Source organism: Oryzias latipes, chromosome 9, assembly GCF_002234675.1.
Source record: "Oryzias latipes chromosome 9, ASM223467v1".
Classification (NCBI taxonomy): domain Eukaryota; kingdom Metazoa; phylum Chordata; class Actinopteri; order Beloniformes; family Adrianichthyidae; genus Oryzias; species Oryzias latipes.
Genome location: NC_019867.2, coordinates 2,124,313 through 2,140,322, shown reverse-complemented (window position 1 = coordinate 2,140,322; position 16,010 = coordinate 2,124,313). Strand labels below are relative to the sequence as shown.

Below are 16,010 nucleotides of genomic sequence, written 5' to 3'. Positions count from 1 at the left end.
AGAAAAAAACAAAAAAATCACTTCCACCTCAGTGGCTGCAATGCAAGAATGTACAAAAAATAAAAACAAACTGTTATTCAAAGACTCACTAGTAGCACTCCTTCTCTCCTGAACGACGCTGCAGACACTTCTGCTTCAAATAATTTTAGGAATTTAAAAAAGCAGCAGCTAAAAGGAAATCTCCTCCACATAAAACATTTGTAGTTTAGCAGAAATACTCTGACCTTCATCACAAGCTTTGTCACGTCCCAGTTTCAATCAAAAATCTTCCTCAGATCCTCAACTTTTTGCTCCATCATCAGGGTTGGTAAGAAACTTGTTCAAAAACTTCCCGGAGCTTTTCCCTACAGATTTCTGTTTTTTTTTTTCCAACCTCTCCCCCTCGTGCTGCGGTGTTTGTGCGGCGCTGCCCGGGCCTGCGTAAGCCCGCCTCAGGGCCGGGATTAGCGCCCCGTCCGGAGAGCTCTTTGTGTGTGTTTGAGCGGAGAACAGAGGGAGCACAGCGGAGGTGGAGAAAGATCGACCTCTCCACCCTCTGGCCCAGCGCCCCCCTCCCTTTCATCCCCGATTCCCCTTCCGCGGCCGGGCGGGAGCCTCACCTGTGGGGCACTCGCAGTGGAAGCCGTTGATCTTGTCGATACACTTGCCGCTGTTGAGGCAGGGGCCGTTGGCGCACTCGTCCGTATTGATCTCGCAGAATTCCCCCTCGTAACCTGGCCAATTAGCCAGAGAGAAACAGGAGGGAGATGCTTAGACGGTTTGAAACTGTCAAAGCTGCTAAAAAAAAAGACTCAAAACACACAAAAGGCCACTGTAAACAGACAAAATTTGATTTAGGTGGTTCCTAATAAATAGAAGTCACTGCCTCAGATGTAACTAAGAGAGAGCAACTCACTTCTAAAGGCTTTGCATTCCCTCTTTCTTGTAGTATTGATTTAAATTGATCAGTGCTTTGTACCCGAACTTTTACTTTCTGTTAATTTCACAAAGGCTGGAAAATCCTTGCAGGTTCTTTCTGACAGGATCTACAATACCCCAACCAACAGAAATCCCCCACTGATCCGTCAGATATGCTGTGCTATTGTGTACAACAGAGAAACGTTTCATCAAACAATTTATCATACAGTAAGGACAAAAGGTTGTATTTTATGGAAATCCCCTTTCTTCCAAATGTATTTTTAATTGTTTTGTTTTGATATTGATGAGGGCTACAAAAAGGGCCCTCAAGGCCCAAAGGGCACTAATTGAGCTGAAGGATGCTCCGCCTACAAAACCATCAGAAATCACACACACACACACACACACACACAAACTAGGCTATATGTCACTTTTTTAAAGAATGATCACACTTTGTAAACACCAGAGCTTCGGCTCTAGTGTTGGTGTTGCATTTGCAACAATTATGCTCAATCTGTTGCAACACTTCACACGCATGTAAAGCGTTGCAACTCTTTACATTACGTAAAGTGCTGAGTGGGCTTTAACACTTTAACATCGGAGAAGTCGCAGGTGACACCATAGCTTGTCTCCTCGACCGATGGCGCAATCAACGTAAATCATCAGGTTCTGATGGGGAGAAAAGCAACACATTACTTTAGTCTTTGCCAAACAGCGTGGAAGCCGATATAAAAAGCGTCTTTTCGCCGCAACAGAATCTGCTGATTTACTGAGTTTAAAAACGTCACTGCTGTGCAGTGTTGCATTTCAGCACAGGGCTGCTTTTCTCCACTTCTGAATTGGCTGGAATGACATTAGCTGCATCAATGGTTGAAGAGTTTTTGTAGCCTAAAACATGTAAACACTGGAGCTAAAATACATGAATTGCATAAACGATGGAAGAATTCCGGTAGTGCAAAGAGGTTGTTTTTTTTTGCTGTTGCCATCAATAGCTCCAGTATTAACCTTCCTCCCTGAAACTGAAAACGTATTTAAAAAAAAAAAAATTCAGCTGTAAACTACCATAAAATGAGCTTCAATATCTTCATTAAATGAAAATCTGTTCCTTCTGTGGTTACTTATGAACAAGATTTGGTTGGTTTCTTGCTGACCAGTTTGGGACATAATCCTACTTTCATTTTTGCTGGATTGTTTGAATCTCCAATAAAGAGGAAGGACAAAAAAAACAGACTGGGCTGTACTTTCGGTGTCATTTCTGGTTATAGGAGTCTCACCTGGCATGCAGATGCATTGGAAGTCCCCTATCTGGTCCAAGCAGGTGGCCTCGTTCTTACACGGGTTTGATATGCACTCATTGACGTCCATCTCGCAGCGTGGCCCGACATAACCTCGCTGGCACTTGCACTGGAACGAGCCCTTAGTGTTTAAGCACTTCCCTGCATGCTCACATGGGTTGGGACCTGTTTAAAGAGGCCAATCATTGATCAATACTACCAAACTATCAATACATGATCAACAACATGAAATCGTTTAGTTTGGTTGAACATTGTTGCACAAAATCAGGCAAAAGTTTCAATTTTTGACAAAAACTGTTAAGGAAAAGTACTTTGAATTACCCAAGGAGCACTCGTCCACATCCTTGTCACATGAGGGTCCAAAATACCCGGGGGGGCAGGTGCAAAAGTGGTTCCCGGTGATGGGGTTGGTATCGCAGTTAGAGCCTTTCTGGCAGGGATTACTGATGCAGGCGTCGTCCAGCTGACAGAGGAGGCCTGCAGAAGAACCATCGATGAGGATTTTTACCAAACATCTGCTACAGTGCCAAACCCCAAAATGTTCAGTTCAGATTTCATGCTTTTTTCTTCTTTTGGTACTTTTATAAACTCAGGAAGCAGTTTATAAAAACGACGGGTTAAAAGACAATTTAGGGAAGAAAACGTATTTATTTGTTTTATTGCGTTTACAAAAAAAACATATATTAAAAAAATGTATATTCTGTGAGGTTCCTCAAGCAGTAGAGGAGCATATTCTGTATTAGCATGATCATCTAATACATGGATAAAATAATGTGCAGCATTTATATGACATAGAAAAATAATGTGCTGACAGTTGAAAGGGAAAACTCACCGGTGCGGCCCTTGGGGCATTCGCAGTAGAAGGAGGCCACGCGGTCGTGGCAGGTGGACCCTTTGTAGCAGGCGGCGTCGGCGCAGTCGTCGATGTTCTTGCTGCAGTCGTTCCCGGTCCAGCCGTTCACGCACACGCACTGGTAGCTGCCGTACGTGTTGTGGCACGTGCCACCGTTTTGGCAGGCGTTGGGCATCAGCTGGCACTCGTCGACGTCGTCCATGCAGAGCTGACCTACGGGGCGACACGGAGGGGTTGGAGTTCTGCTACAGCATCAGGTCTGGAGTCATCAGCGAGGGCATCATTTCTGCACAAACCTGTGAACTCTGGTTTACACTGGCAGTTATAAGTGTTGACGCCATCTACGCATGTGCCTCCATTCTGACATTCGTGACCTGGACAGTCGTTAATGTTGCTGCTGCAGTTTTTTCCTGTAAAACCTGACAATGAAAAAACCCTTTTGTTACATATTTCCACTTTGGCAGAACATTTCAAATCTTCGCTTTTCTCCTCATTTGAAGAGAAAGAAAAAGAAAAAAAGAATTCAGTCTTCAGTTAAATGTGGTCAACTGTTTCCCTTCCCAGGAAAGAAAGCAGCTGTGCCCGTGTGAAGCTGTGGCAACGTTGGTGTATAATAGCACCCACCCAGTTATGCAAGAGGCCACCCCTGCATTGGGTATCGGATATGTTGCAGTGCACAAAAAGAAGCCAGTGCAAGTCATAACTGACTTTTTTACCAATAAAAGTACATTTTCCTACATATTTATCTCATGAAATTGTGAGAAATGCAATCACCATTGAATAAAAAAAAGCCGCTTTCACAGTCAAAATTAACTCAATTTAAGGAAAATTGTAAAAATAATTTTAAGAATCTTTGAATCATTTTAAAATTGATATCAGACAGACTGTATATGAGAACTGGACTGAATGGCGAGCCAAACGGGAAGTGCCCTCTGGCTCCAAGAAGCCAAAACCCCATTGACTTCTACTGAGAAATGAACAGCTGTTACTCAGACATTCTATTGGTCAGAACAACCATTCTGGCTCTGATGCCTTGTTCAACATGTTTATTTTTTCATAAGCAGTAGTACAATTTATTCACGTCGTAAACTGCCCAATGAGATGTCTCAATGAAGGTAGGTGGAGCCTGCTGGACCTTACGTCCAACGTTTTCTCTCGAACCTGCTTTCAGGTGGTAGGGGGTGTGACCTTCCAACACGCTCACTCCTAAATGGCCAGAGTGGTTTCCATAGAAACAAAAACTCAGAGCAGCTCGGACCAATCACAGCTTAATGACGACGTCTGGCTCTAAAGTGGGGACGTCCATATAGGCAAGCAATGGCAACTGAATTGACTCCATGTGTTTGGAGCCAGACGTAAACCATTTGCTATGATGACACGCTCACTCAGTCCAGTTCTTATGCAGTCAGTGGTCCAAACACATCTGCAGAAATAAAATTCACAGAAGCTGTTCCCCCAAGGAAAATATACACAGGTACTGTTACCAATGCATCAACCCCATATTCTGTCCCCACCCCCTCCTACAAAATCTATTTGGGCACATTTAAATCAACAAAAACAAAAGTCAGTCTATGTAAAGGTGAGGGGATCTGGACCAAACTTTAGTCTACCATGTGAAGCGGATGTTGTCCTTTGACCATTTCCTCAGGATAAGGCTCCATGTCTTCCTGCTCCGCTTCGTTCACACACACAACAAAGCAGCAATCACACATGTATGTACACACACGTATGTACACACTGAGAACACAGGCAGGAACAGCCCTGCCTTCAATGACTTCACTGCTCTACAAACAACAACAAGGGGCTTTGATGGTTCAGGCATGACGTCCTCCAACCACATAGTTTCACTAATATGAGAAAACCAAAACACAACTCAAATATCCATCTTTTCTAAACTAAACTCGCTTCATGTTTTCCCATGAAGGACAAAAGAGTTTGGGATTTTGAATTCATTACCTGGCACACAGGAGCATTCATAGCTGGTCTCTCCCTTTTGAATGCAGGTGCCTCCGTTGAGGCAAGGCGACGGGTTGCAGGGCAGGTAGCGCGTCTCACAGTGTTTCCCATTGTACTCTGCTGGGCATTGGCATCTGTAGCCGCCCACTTCGTTGATGCACAGCCCGCCGTTTTTACAGAGTGGCGGTTGAATGTCGCACTCATTGATGTCTTGTTTGCAGGTTTGTCCAGAGAAGAAAGGCGTGCACGTGCAAATGAAGAAGGACTCAAACAAGGAGCAACGGCCACCATTCGCACATGGATTTGAGGCACACGGGTCGGCCTTTGAGCAGTCTTCGCCTGAGCAGAGAGAAGGAAAACAGCATGATATTTTGGAAAATGTTGCTTCCCTGTGTGAAGTTAAATCTATTTGAAATGAAATGATGATGGGAGTTTGGTCAATGATATCTTGTTAAGCCTTGGTCGTATGATAGAGAGGAGTGGCTGCAACTTAAGGGTATAGTGCAGGTGTGTCTTGCAGTTCCCTCAAGGGACTTCATGAAAATGGAACGTACCATTGTGGTGCGAGTGGCAATTGTATTGTGGTGTATTCGTAAGGCTAATGGAAGTTCCACGCGCTTATGACCTACGGCTGAAGCTGTTGTATGGTGTCCGCACTCTTGTCGTTCCCGCTGCTTTCTGATGCAGCGGGAATGTTCTACGCATAGGAGGCCCATAGGATAAACTACACATTGTCTAATTTCCTCGACTCTTACAGTTAGGCTGCAGTACGGAGCGCACACGTATCATGTGAACAGAAGTACGGGACTACATACATGGTGCAGTGCAATTCATGTACTGTCCCTCTTTCCCACTTCCCCGTAGGTGCTTCCAGATTCCAGCTGGCTCATCCGTGCTCCTGTACCTGGCCGTGTGCCTCGTCTCTGCTCCTGCTCCTACACCTAGCTGTGGATCCTGTCTCCATCTCACGCACCCAGCCGTCCCCTAACTTCATCTGGATGACGCTCGTCTGCTGCACTTTAAATATGTAGTTGTAGAGTTAGATAAGTTAGTCCATGAGTTCTGGTACATCGCCTGTCCGTCCTGGGGGAGGATCCCTCCTTCATGTGGACACCCCTGAGGTTTCTTCGTTTTTTCCGAAATCAGTTTTTTTTAGGAGTTTTTCCTTACCGCGAAGGGGGGGTCTAAGGGTGATGCCAGTTTAGTTAGTCTGTTTAGTATTATCCTATTGAATTCTATGCATTTATGATTCTTTTTGATTGTATGTTTACTTTACAATTACCGGTACAACGCCCATTGAGATGACTGTTGTTGTGAATTTGGGCTATATAAATAAAATTGAATTGAATACACAGTCCACAGGATTTGGGGGTATAAAAAAATGAAAAAGCTGTGCGACACGCCTGCGTCTCACCTATTTCCCACATACTCAGCCTTACGTGTTGTTTAAGTGTTCACTACGACCTTTCATCCGCACCATGCCCGTAGAAAAAATGTACAACAACATTTTTTTTTTTTTATTTCTGCCCATTTTTTAGACAGTCTGTATCCACCGATTCGGGCAGCTGTGACTAAAGTTTTACCTGCCAATCCAGGTGGGCATCGGCATCTGTAACCCTGGAGACCCTCTGGCTCACAGGTGCCCTCATTGCGACACGGTGAACTGAAGCAGGCAGTGTTTATGGGCGTCATGCAGCGGCGGTCCGTGAAGCCCAGTTTGCAGGTGCAGTTGAAGTCCACCGTGTTGCCTTTGGAGACGGCTCGGCACGTGCCGCCGTTCGCACACGGTGAATTGTTGCATGGGTCATGAAACTGGCACCTGCTCCCAACGTATCCGTCCCGGCACCTAAAGAACGCAAGAGGGAACATTGAGCTCCAGGCTTTGAAAGCAACACACAAAAAATATAAAAGAAATGCATAAAAGACCCTACACAATTTAAAAGTTTGCATTGACCATGAGACCAGAACAAAAGTAGTGGAATAAATCTAACCTTTTGCAAACAACAGGTAGAAAATTGACCAAAATAATCATCTAAATACTGAGTCTTATATTAAAGATGTTTAGCTCAACCCTTAATTCATCCTTCAATCCTTTAAAATGAGCAATAAAAAGACAAACTGTACTTGCTATACCGATCCAGCAAATGCCCAAGAGTAATACATTCATTTATTCAACTTCTAATCTGCCTGTTCCCGTTCGGGGTCACAAGCTGCTGGAGCCTATCCCGGCCACTGGCGGGCGAAGCCTGGGGACACCCAGGACAGGTCGGCAGTCTGTCGCAGGGTAGAGTAATACATCACACTAAAATAAAATAAACTCTCCTTTTCCAATTCAAGATTGGAGATTTCTTTATTGTCATTTCAAAATGCAAGAAATATTGAAACAAAATGATGTTTCTCATCAGCTTTCAATCAAAAGCAGCGCTATTACGAGCGTCAGAATACTCGGATTTTCACAACCTGTTCCTAAAAATCGAGCACTTCCAAGATCTCTGTTTCACAATCTTTATAAGTATTGTAGAGTATACTAAAAATACACACAGCCCAACGAAAGGAAACCCTACACAAGTAGATGGAGAGAACATGCAGATAGATAGGCCATGCATAAGAACTTCCATGCATGCCTATAATTGTTTTTTTAAATCATCCTAAAAGTTCATCCATCACTGACGATTTAGATCAATTCTGTTGATAAATAAAAGATTCCTCCAAATATTATTTAGCTTTACGTTCAGTAAAGACATTTAAAGAGGCTTAAAATACCCGACAGGAGTTGATGTGTGGTTCAGCCCTGAGGCGCTGGCAGTAGTACGTCCCCAAACATTCCCAGGGTGTCCAGCATGCATTTGTGTGCTGTGGGGGTCAAACTGTGGCCCCCTGTGTGGCAGTGTCAGGCCTGTGTTTAGACAGGGTTTCCCTCTCAGGGGATTATGCAGCCTTGGGACTGTGGTAAGGAAAAGAAAACATCTCATGCTAGGCTGCCTGCTGCATAAACAGTAGTGGAGAGTGGTGGCATGTCCCAACACCCAGAGCAGAGAGCACCCCACCTCAGCTGAGTGTTATCTGGGTCAATCGAGAAGGTTAGAGGCCTCTGGGTCAAATTGGTTACAGAATCTCCCATAGTCAGTACCCCAGTAAAGTAATAAAGGAAAAAGAGAGGACTTTAAGTCTGTCACACCATGCAAACAGTTATGATTATAGGGCTGGAAGGTAAATAAAAAGCATTAATCAATTTTAATAACCCTTGTGCTATCTTAGATGACCCCCCCCCCCCCCCCCCCTTCCATTGAGGTGTTCTCCTACCATGACAAAGGTGGATAAAGGTGGAAAGATTTCATGTAATCCATGGACACCAGTGAAGATCACAAATCATTGAAGAAAAAAGGTTCAGAGCACTGTCTAGTGGGTCTAGATGACCCAACTCCCAATGTTAAAGTGCCTAAGATAGCACAAGGGTTAAAAAGTAATTAAATCCACAGGATTTGGAGAGGTGAAAAATCTGTATGACACGCCTGTGTCAGACCCACTTACTTAACCTTACGTGTTGTATACGTGTTCCCTACCACCTGTCGCTCACAGCATGCTTGAAGAAAAAAACGTACAAGAATATTTCCCCTGTATGAGCACATCGAGCGGTCTGTGACCTTGATCTTTTTATTGGGGCCACAGGTTTCACCACTTTTCTGTCTTTATTTTTCACTCGGAGACAATCTGTATCCACCTGAAAGGGCAGTTCTGACTGAGGCACAGTACACACTGGGTAGTACCTAAGAAGTACTGAACCACAACCACAGTCTGTTGGTCAGGACACTTGAAGGTAACGTGAATACAGTGATTCATTTTAAACATAAAACAGATCCTCCATATCCATTCCCCTCCCACAAAGACCTAATGTCTACTTTATCTAAGTTAGAGACTTGACATGATTTCATTCAGTTAAACAGGTTGTAAGTGTTTATTTAGCACAGCAGCATCTGGCTCTACTCCTGAACCTCCTGTCAACAATGACCCCAAGCTTTTACTGTAATAACACACATATCTATTCATGGCTGCTAATGCATCCCTACATCAATCGTGTTTATTGTGTCTGGTCTGTGTGCAGACTAACAGAAGTGTATTTAAAATACTTTGCAATGGAGTAAACATGTTCTATGGTGACCATGACAATGATATATAGTTATAAGTTATTTTCTAATGAGCTGATGTTCCTGTTGGAACATTTTATTCTTTTACTTTTGTCTTGAATCATAATGAATATTTTTGTTAAAACACTGATACCAACTATACTAACAGGACAGTAAAAGTATATTTATGATAGTAATGTAAAAATGGGGATACAGTGGTCCCTCATAAATATTTTAAGGCAGCAAACCCCCATCACTTCACACTTTATACATTTATATCAGACAGACATAAACATTTTCACACTTTTCTCTTGTTTAAACTCTCAAAGTTAAAACCTTCATCGAAAAATAGGTCCAGTATTGTAGAATGAAAACAAAGATTCAAAAGATTCTGTATTGATTGACAATGCTCCACAACCAATCAGAATGCAGAACACCATTGCAGGAAAACAATATATAAATAAGCATGAAAAGCTGAACTAAAAAATCAGCAAAATATTAAGACCTTGAAAAGTTAAACACAATATAGGGTGGGAACACTGTACCCTTCATTAAAATTGTAAAATAGCTTGTTTTTGGAAACCAACATTCTGTCAATATTCATAACTAAAGCAAAACAATTCAATGAAGTTCATAGTGTCTCCAAGTTGGAAGTGTGGGCTCGCTTTCGTATCTCCACCGCCCACGCTTCCATGAACCGGGATGAGGGGGCCTTCCTGCTCTCTCACACCTGGAGTAACATCCTCCAGCAAAAAACGGACATCAAGGGGCGGAGTCACTTGTCAAAGTCTGGCAAGTGACTCCGCCTTAGTCACAATCATCTGTTTTTAAAGACGTCACATCACCACCACCAGGTGGAAGGTATTCCGCCGAAACATTTTAGGTACGTTTGACAAAAACGTGTCTGAGAAAAAAATAATTTAAGAAGACTGTTTAAACCAAAACAAGTATTTGGGGAAGTCTTTAGGACACGCTTTCCCCAGTGTCTCCCCAAAAAAGGGCAAATATTTGCTGAAATCTACTGAGCTTAAAGGTTTTTTGAGAGAACCAAGTTCAGTATCATTTCAAGAGTAAAAGATATTTGGTGCGTCACCTATACACTGATGGGTAACAAAGTTAAAGAAACTTTCCTCCTGATGAGAAAATGTTCGTACTCTCAGAAATTTCCACCTTAATTCCATCGAAATCATAGCTTTACATTAAAAATATTCAAAATTATTTCCAATAACTTACAATGACATCAATTCAGTCATACAGAAGACAGCAGAGTCATGAAAGAACTGTTTAAGGGGGGCAGTAAGTGCAGATATGACTGCTAGAAGGCCAGTCGAGCTCAGCCCCAGCAGTGGCGGCGGCCGCGGCTGCCGAGGTCGTGAGGCGCCACACGAGCTCGCTGGAGAAAAGCTGCAGGGAGCAGGTGCGCATGTTAATGAGGAGAGAGCAGCTGCTGGCCCAGTCGACCTCCCCCTCCGCCTCCTTTCTCCATGCATCCCATCCTACTGCCCGCTCACATGCACAGCACCGAAACCAACCCTAAAGTTCTGACATCTCAACTATCACTAAAGGATCAAGTCAAGGATAAACTGTTTTTGTTCTACTTTTAACTTGTTTTGCGATGTTCTCGTGTAAACTGCATCCACTGCTCTCCGGTGAAGTTGAGAAAAGGAGTGTGGCAGGAGGAGAAACAGGGGCAAAGAATGAGTGGCTCCATTGTTGTCTTTTTCTCTCCACTTTATTCTGAGCTGACCACAAGTCGGGCGTATTCAGCTGTCAGACCTCTCCTCTGTCTTCATAAGATATCATCTTCTCTAAATCTTTATTCCTGAACTCTCCCTTTAGACTTATTGATTTGACCTCCTCAGTGTGAATCTGGCATCAAGGTCCTCCATAAGCCCTCCTTACCTCCAAAACTCACTCACCCCTCGTCTGCTGATCTGCCTTTTTTCATTTCCGAGACACCCCACTAAGATGTCGTCAGTCTCCGCTGACTACAGCTCACTCCTCTAAAACCTTTATTCTCCAACTGGCTCTGCAACTCTTTTCAGTGGTCTCCAATGTTTGGGGCCAAGCGCGAGGCAAAAGAAAAGCGTAAAACACAAAACACACACAAGCAGCGCGACCAACAATAGAGTCTGAAAGAAAGGGAACTGGAACAGGCTTGGTTGGGTATTCAAAAGCAGAGAAGCAGTGAGAAGCAGAGAAAAGCAGCGGGCTCCAAAGGATTTTGTTGTTTACTCCAAAGAGTCTACGGGCCTGATTCTTAACCTCAGCAGACTCTTACTTCAAAAAAAAGGCCTTCCCCGGTTTTTGAAACTGGTATCTGCTCTTGCAAAACAGCTCAGCACCTCACACCCAGGTCCAAAAGACAAACAGACAGAGCCCCAGCACCCTTACCTTGGAGCACGTGGACGCTCTGTCCAAACACACTCCAACCGAGGTGCAAGCAGTAAGTCAACTATAGCACACGCTGGCCAAGAATCCTAACAGTTTGCTCTTTAATTTGGCATCATCCCGTCAAATGCACACTTGGCAGAAAACGGCCTCATTGACGGCCTCAACGAGAGCTTAAATGTTTAAAATAGGCGTGGAAGACAAAAGACTCTCAACAACTTCTTTTATGGCGTCTTTCCTGTGTCCAAAGCAAACAGAGAGAAGGCAGCTGCTTCAACAAGAGAAATGTGCCGGTAAGAGGAGCAACATCTCAACAGCAGCAGGTAGACCGGGCAGCTGTTGAAGGTAAATAAAGAAGACATGAAAAGGCGGGCACAAATCAGAAGCTGAGCAAATATCAGATGTGCAGGGCGCTATCAAATAACTGCAGGGCAGCAGTGGAATTATGTTGGTGGAGAAGACGAGGAAGTTAATGCCCCGCAGTCTTCACGGTTTTCTTTTGAAGGCCCACTTCTGGCTCGTTTCCTTTTCAAAATGCTGCCGCAGCAGCGCATGGCAACAGGTTTGCATCCAGTCACCGGCTCGTGTCTGCAGCAGATGTTGAGGTGACATCTGACCTGGGGCCAGGCATCCCTCTGAAGGGGTTTTTCCTCAGTGACACCCCCAGACTGCCATCTGCCATCTTTCTGAGGTCACACACAGATGGAGAGACGTGATATCCGGGACACACGCGCGAACTGTACACAAATAAAGAATAAGCATGCAGATTCTGGCAGCTGCGTGGATCTCACTTTGAATGCGTTTAAGAAGCTTAGGGAATTAGGTTGTGCATTTATTCAATTACTGTGCCGTGTAAATCTCTGTGGGATACAAGGTCAGTGCCTGTGTTTTACATTTATCTTTAAATATCTAAATAGAAACATCTTAACAAAAAAAGATTATACATGCAATACAACAGCGGTGTTTCAAGTCTACATGGTCATCTCAAACTGACAGAGCAACACTATGTGTAAGGCTGCCATTGGGTGGAAGCAGAATTAAACAATATTATATATTGTTCCAGCTATTATTTTTTTTATTATTTATATTGTGTTTTCTGTTTGTTTTTGTCAGAGTGGGAGGTCTTTTGTCTTCTGCCATCCTGTTTGCAGGTTTTCCTTAATTGCCCAGAGAACCTGATGGGGCGAAGATTGGAATGTGGCCATGTGTTTGTACTGATTATGTAAGCTTTGGCCCTTGTGACATTTGTTTGTTTTTTGTGAATGGTTGTTTTTTTTTTGTTTGTTTTTTGTGGTTAAAATAAATCCCAGATAACTTTGATTCCTGTCGTATTTGGTGAGAAAGTTTGAGCCACTGAGGCATTTAGTTGGGGGCTCGTCCGGGATTTATTTTCTTTTTGTTATGAACTGTGTTTAAAGGCATGTTTTCTTTTCTTTGTTTTGATATATGGCTTGGGGGGAGGGGGTGTTATTTGGGTTTTCTTTGGATGGTTTGATTAACCTTTTTAATTGGGAGATTTTTTGAGTCATTTAGGCATTTAATTTGTTCTTTTACAATCCACTAAACTGCTGTGTAACAATATTTCAAATGCTTCTTAAGAGCTAATGCACATTTTTTTAATGAATCATTAATTTTAAATTCTTTTGTTTCCTAGTAATAAGAATTTAAGGAATGGGTCCAAAATATCAACCAGCACTCACGCACACACGCAGACGCACACATACTAAAGAGTAAAATATAAGAGGGAATTGGATTCATGAGGCCATGGTTGTTGTAATTGTCCTGATATATAAATAAAACTCTCTTTACCTGTGACATCTCTGTGAAGAACATTTGCATGACTTGCTTTTCCTGGACTTTTTCTGACTTTCTGCCTTCCACTGACTCTTGCCTTAAGACTTTGGGATGATGCCTAAAACTCCAAATCCCAACTAAAAATATAGTGTCATCAGGTCCAAATTGTGCTCATGAAGCATGCTTATGGCCTAAAACCTGTCCCTCCTGCCCCCCACCTCCCTTTCTCATTTCCTGTCTGTTTGCTTCCGTTAAGTCCCCGTCAGCCCAGTCTGATCTGTTTTAAAAGCTTGGCCCAAGGGGAAGGGGCCTCTTTTTCCCCTAAACTTCCCTCTTTTTCATCAGCATGGACAGTGGCTAACGACAGTGACAACCAGAGAAAATCCACACAGAAACGCACGTTTCAAACGTATACAAATGCATTGTTTCTAACCGCATTAAAGCAAGAAGCAGCTGATCCAAAGCTGCAGTGTTAGATCAATCCAACAATAAAACTGCCGGGATGAAAATAGTTTCAGGAAAACCACAGGGGTGATGTTTGCTGTGGAAATGAAGCCAACGTTGCTGCAGAAATTACAAGGGGGGACTGTCCACCTCTTGGCCTCTGCTTATGTTCATCCTTCTTTTCCTTCCTCTGTAATCACACAAGAGAGCTGACCTGGTCAACCCACATCTGGCAGCTCTCATTAGAGCAACATGCTTTTGAGAAGATCACGGACGCAGCCCGTGGGAAAGAACAGGCTCCCCCTGGGACCAAACACTTAGCGTGTGAGTGTTTCTAGAGAGTCCTAATAACTTCTGCCATTGCCTCCTTTACGAGCCTGGAAACCACTTAAAGGCCATCCGGGTGTCTGAAGGTGTAGCTGACATCAGGCTGTTGGGTTGTTACGTTTACGTCTCCACTCTAAGACTTGAGCATTACAGAGAAAAAACAATGGCATGTCAATTCATCCTGCCGACACCACATGAGGTCATTTTATGGGGTAAATGGTTTGACAGTGTGTTTATTTCTCTGGAGAGAAAACTATATCTGCCTTAAATATAAAGCAGCTTTAGACACTAATATTTTGTTCAGATGAATCAGTTGATCTTTATCTACTACTCATATTTACTCATCTACCCTAGTGTGCACCGAATTGACAGATAACGGTTTATTTATTAATTCATGGAAAGCTGCCAGCAGAACAATTTCATGCAAATAAACCAGCGACAGTCCCAGAGCGGACGTTTGAAACTCTAGGAAAAAGACTGTACAATTAACCTTAATGGACTTGCACTGGTACGGGTCAACCCTGATACGGGTGCTGGTGGTTTTTGGGCTGCAAGGGCCTGTGGAGAAAGGTGTGGCTGCATCTTTCAGCAAGCAGAGGTGTGTCTCACAGTCCCCTTGAGGCTTGTACTACCACCTTAAGGAATGTCATGACACCCCCTGAGAAGTACGAGTGATGCTGTCATACGGTGTCCTTACACCACACTCTAGTCATTAGTAGGGTGCGAGTACTGGCCTCTTACTGACTGCGTACGAATGCTACACGCATGAGGTGTTCCATTACACAAACGTGTCCGTGGTATGCCCATCGAACGCCCACAGGGCGACTCTTTACTAACAGTCAGGCAGTATACAATGAGCCCTCAAGGGGTGTGCACTTATTTCTTGAACAGAATTAATGGGCTCCTTGCACAGTCCTTGCAATTTTTTTTAAATCCATACGACATGTCTGCGTCTCACATACTTCACCCTTACTAAGTGTTACCTGTCGCTCGCAACATACCCATAGAAAAACATGTGAATGAACCTTTTTCCGGCTAGGGCCTTACTGAGCAGTCTACCACCTTGGTATTTCCTGCAGACCACTTGCATATCCTGTACAGGTTTGCCCTTTTCTTGCCCACATACAGCCCTTGCTAGCTATAAGAGCTGTGGTGACAAAGGCTTTGATCAAGAAAATAGTTTTCTGAAGGTCTATGTTTAAACTGAAAACTATCACTGTAATTGTCATTAAATTACTTCATGACTAGTAGAGTAACGGAAGAAAAAGAATTCATGGCTATTCTTGGTCAAAACGATATTTTCCACTTTTCCTAAAACCAACATTCATCTGCACAGGAGACGGGTCCAAGTATTATTAAAACTAAGCAGCATCTCTAAACTTTAGCCATCGTCTGCTGCAGTCACTAAAGGTTCAGTTTGACCATTTTGAAACCATCCTGAACTTTGTTAGGGAATGATCTCCTGAAATCCTTCTTTTCCTCTTGAGTGACAGACGCCTCGGTTGGTTTCAGAGCTACAACCGGCCAAACAGACAAAACCTTCGTGTCTCGTGAGCGACTATAAACTCAGGCAGTGAGAGTGACTGAAGGACAAAAGCACACCTGGCAGATAAAGTCAATCTGTTTATGTCTGAACCTGAATGGACGAACGCCACAAGCACGAAGCATGGTGCAGTGTGGGCGAGCGCATGCCCCTCATAGTTGTTGTATTATAACCCACAGGCAGGTGGTCTGGCTGGAGAAGAAATGAAAATGAGGAAGTCTTTCACTCACACATGCTGACCGTGAATAACTGCGATCAAAGGCGTTGTCATTTGTCTTGGCATATGCCAAACAAGGAGGCTCAAATATCATAATCCCCTGCTTGGGGATTCTCGGCCACAAAGTCAGTTCTTATGGCCAGAAATCTCCTCTCACCCGTCAGACTCT

The 16,010-nt window shown here is 43.6% G+C and overlaps 1 protein-coding gene across 2 annotated transcripts in view; it reads right to left on the bottom strand.

Annotated features, from left to right (window-relative positions):
• The window catches only part of notch1 (notch 1), a 51,405-nt gene that overhangs the window by 29,215 nt on the left and 6,180 nt on the right, over positions 1-16,010 (bottom strand). For both annotated transcript variants that reach the window (XM_023958196.1, XM_023958197.1), the window contains exons 3-9: positions 6,585-6,847; positions 5,002-5,340; positions 3,342-3,464; positions 3,025-3,258; positions 2,514-2,669; positions 2,172-2,357; positions 600-713 (exon numbers count right to left, since the gene is read on the bottom strand). In XM_023958196.1, the coding sequence (XP_023813964.1) occupies positions 600-713; positions 2,172-2,357; positions 2,514-2,669; positions 3,025-3,258; positions 3,342-3,464; positions 5,002-5,340; positions 6,585-6,847 (1,415 nt within the window). The remainder of the gene's footprint in view (positions 1-599; positions 714-2,171; positions 2,358-2,513; positions 2,670-3,024; positions 3,259-3,341; positions 3,465-5,001; positions 5,341-6,584; positions 6,848-16,010) is intronic.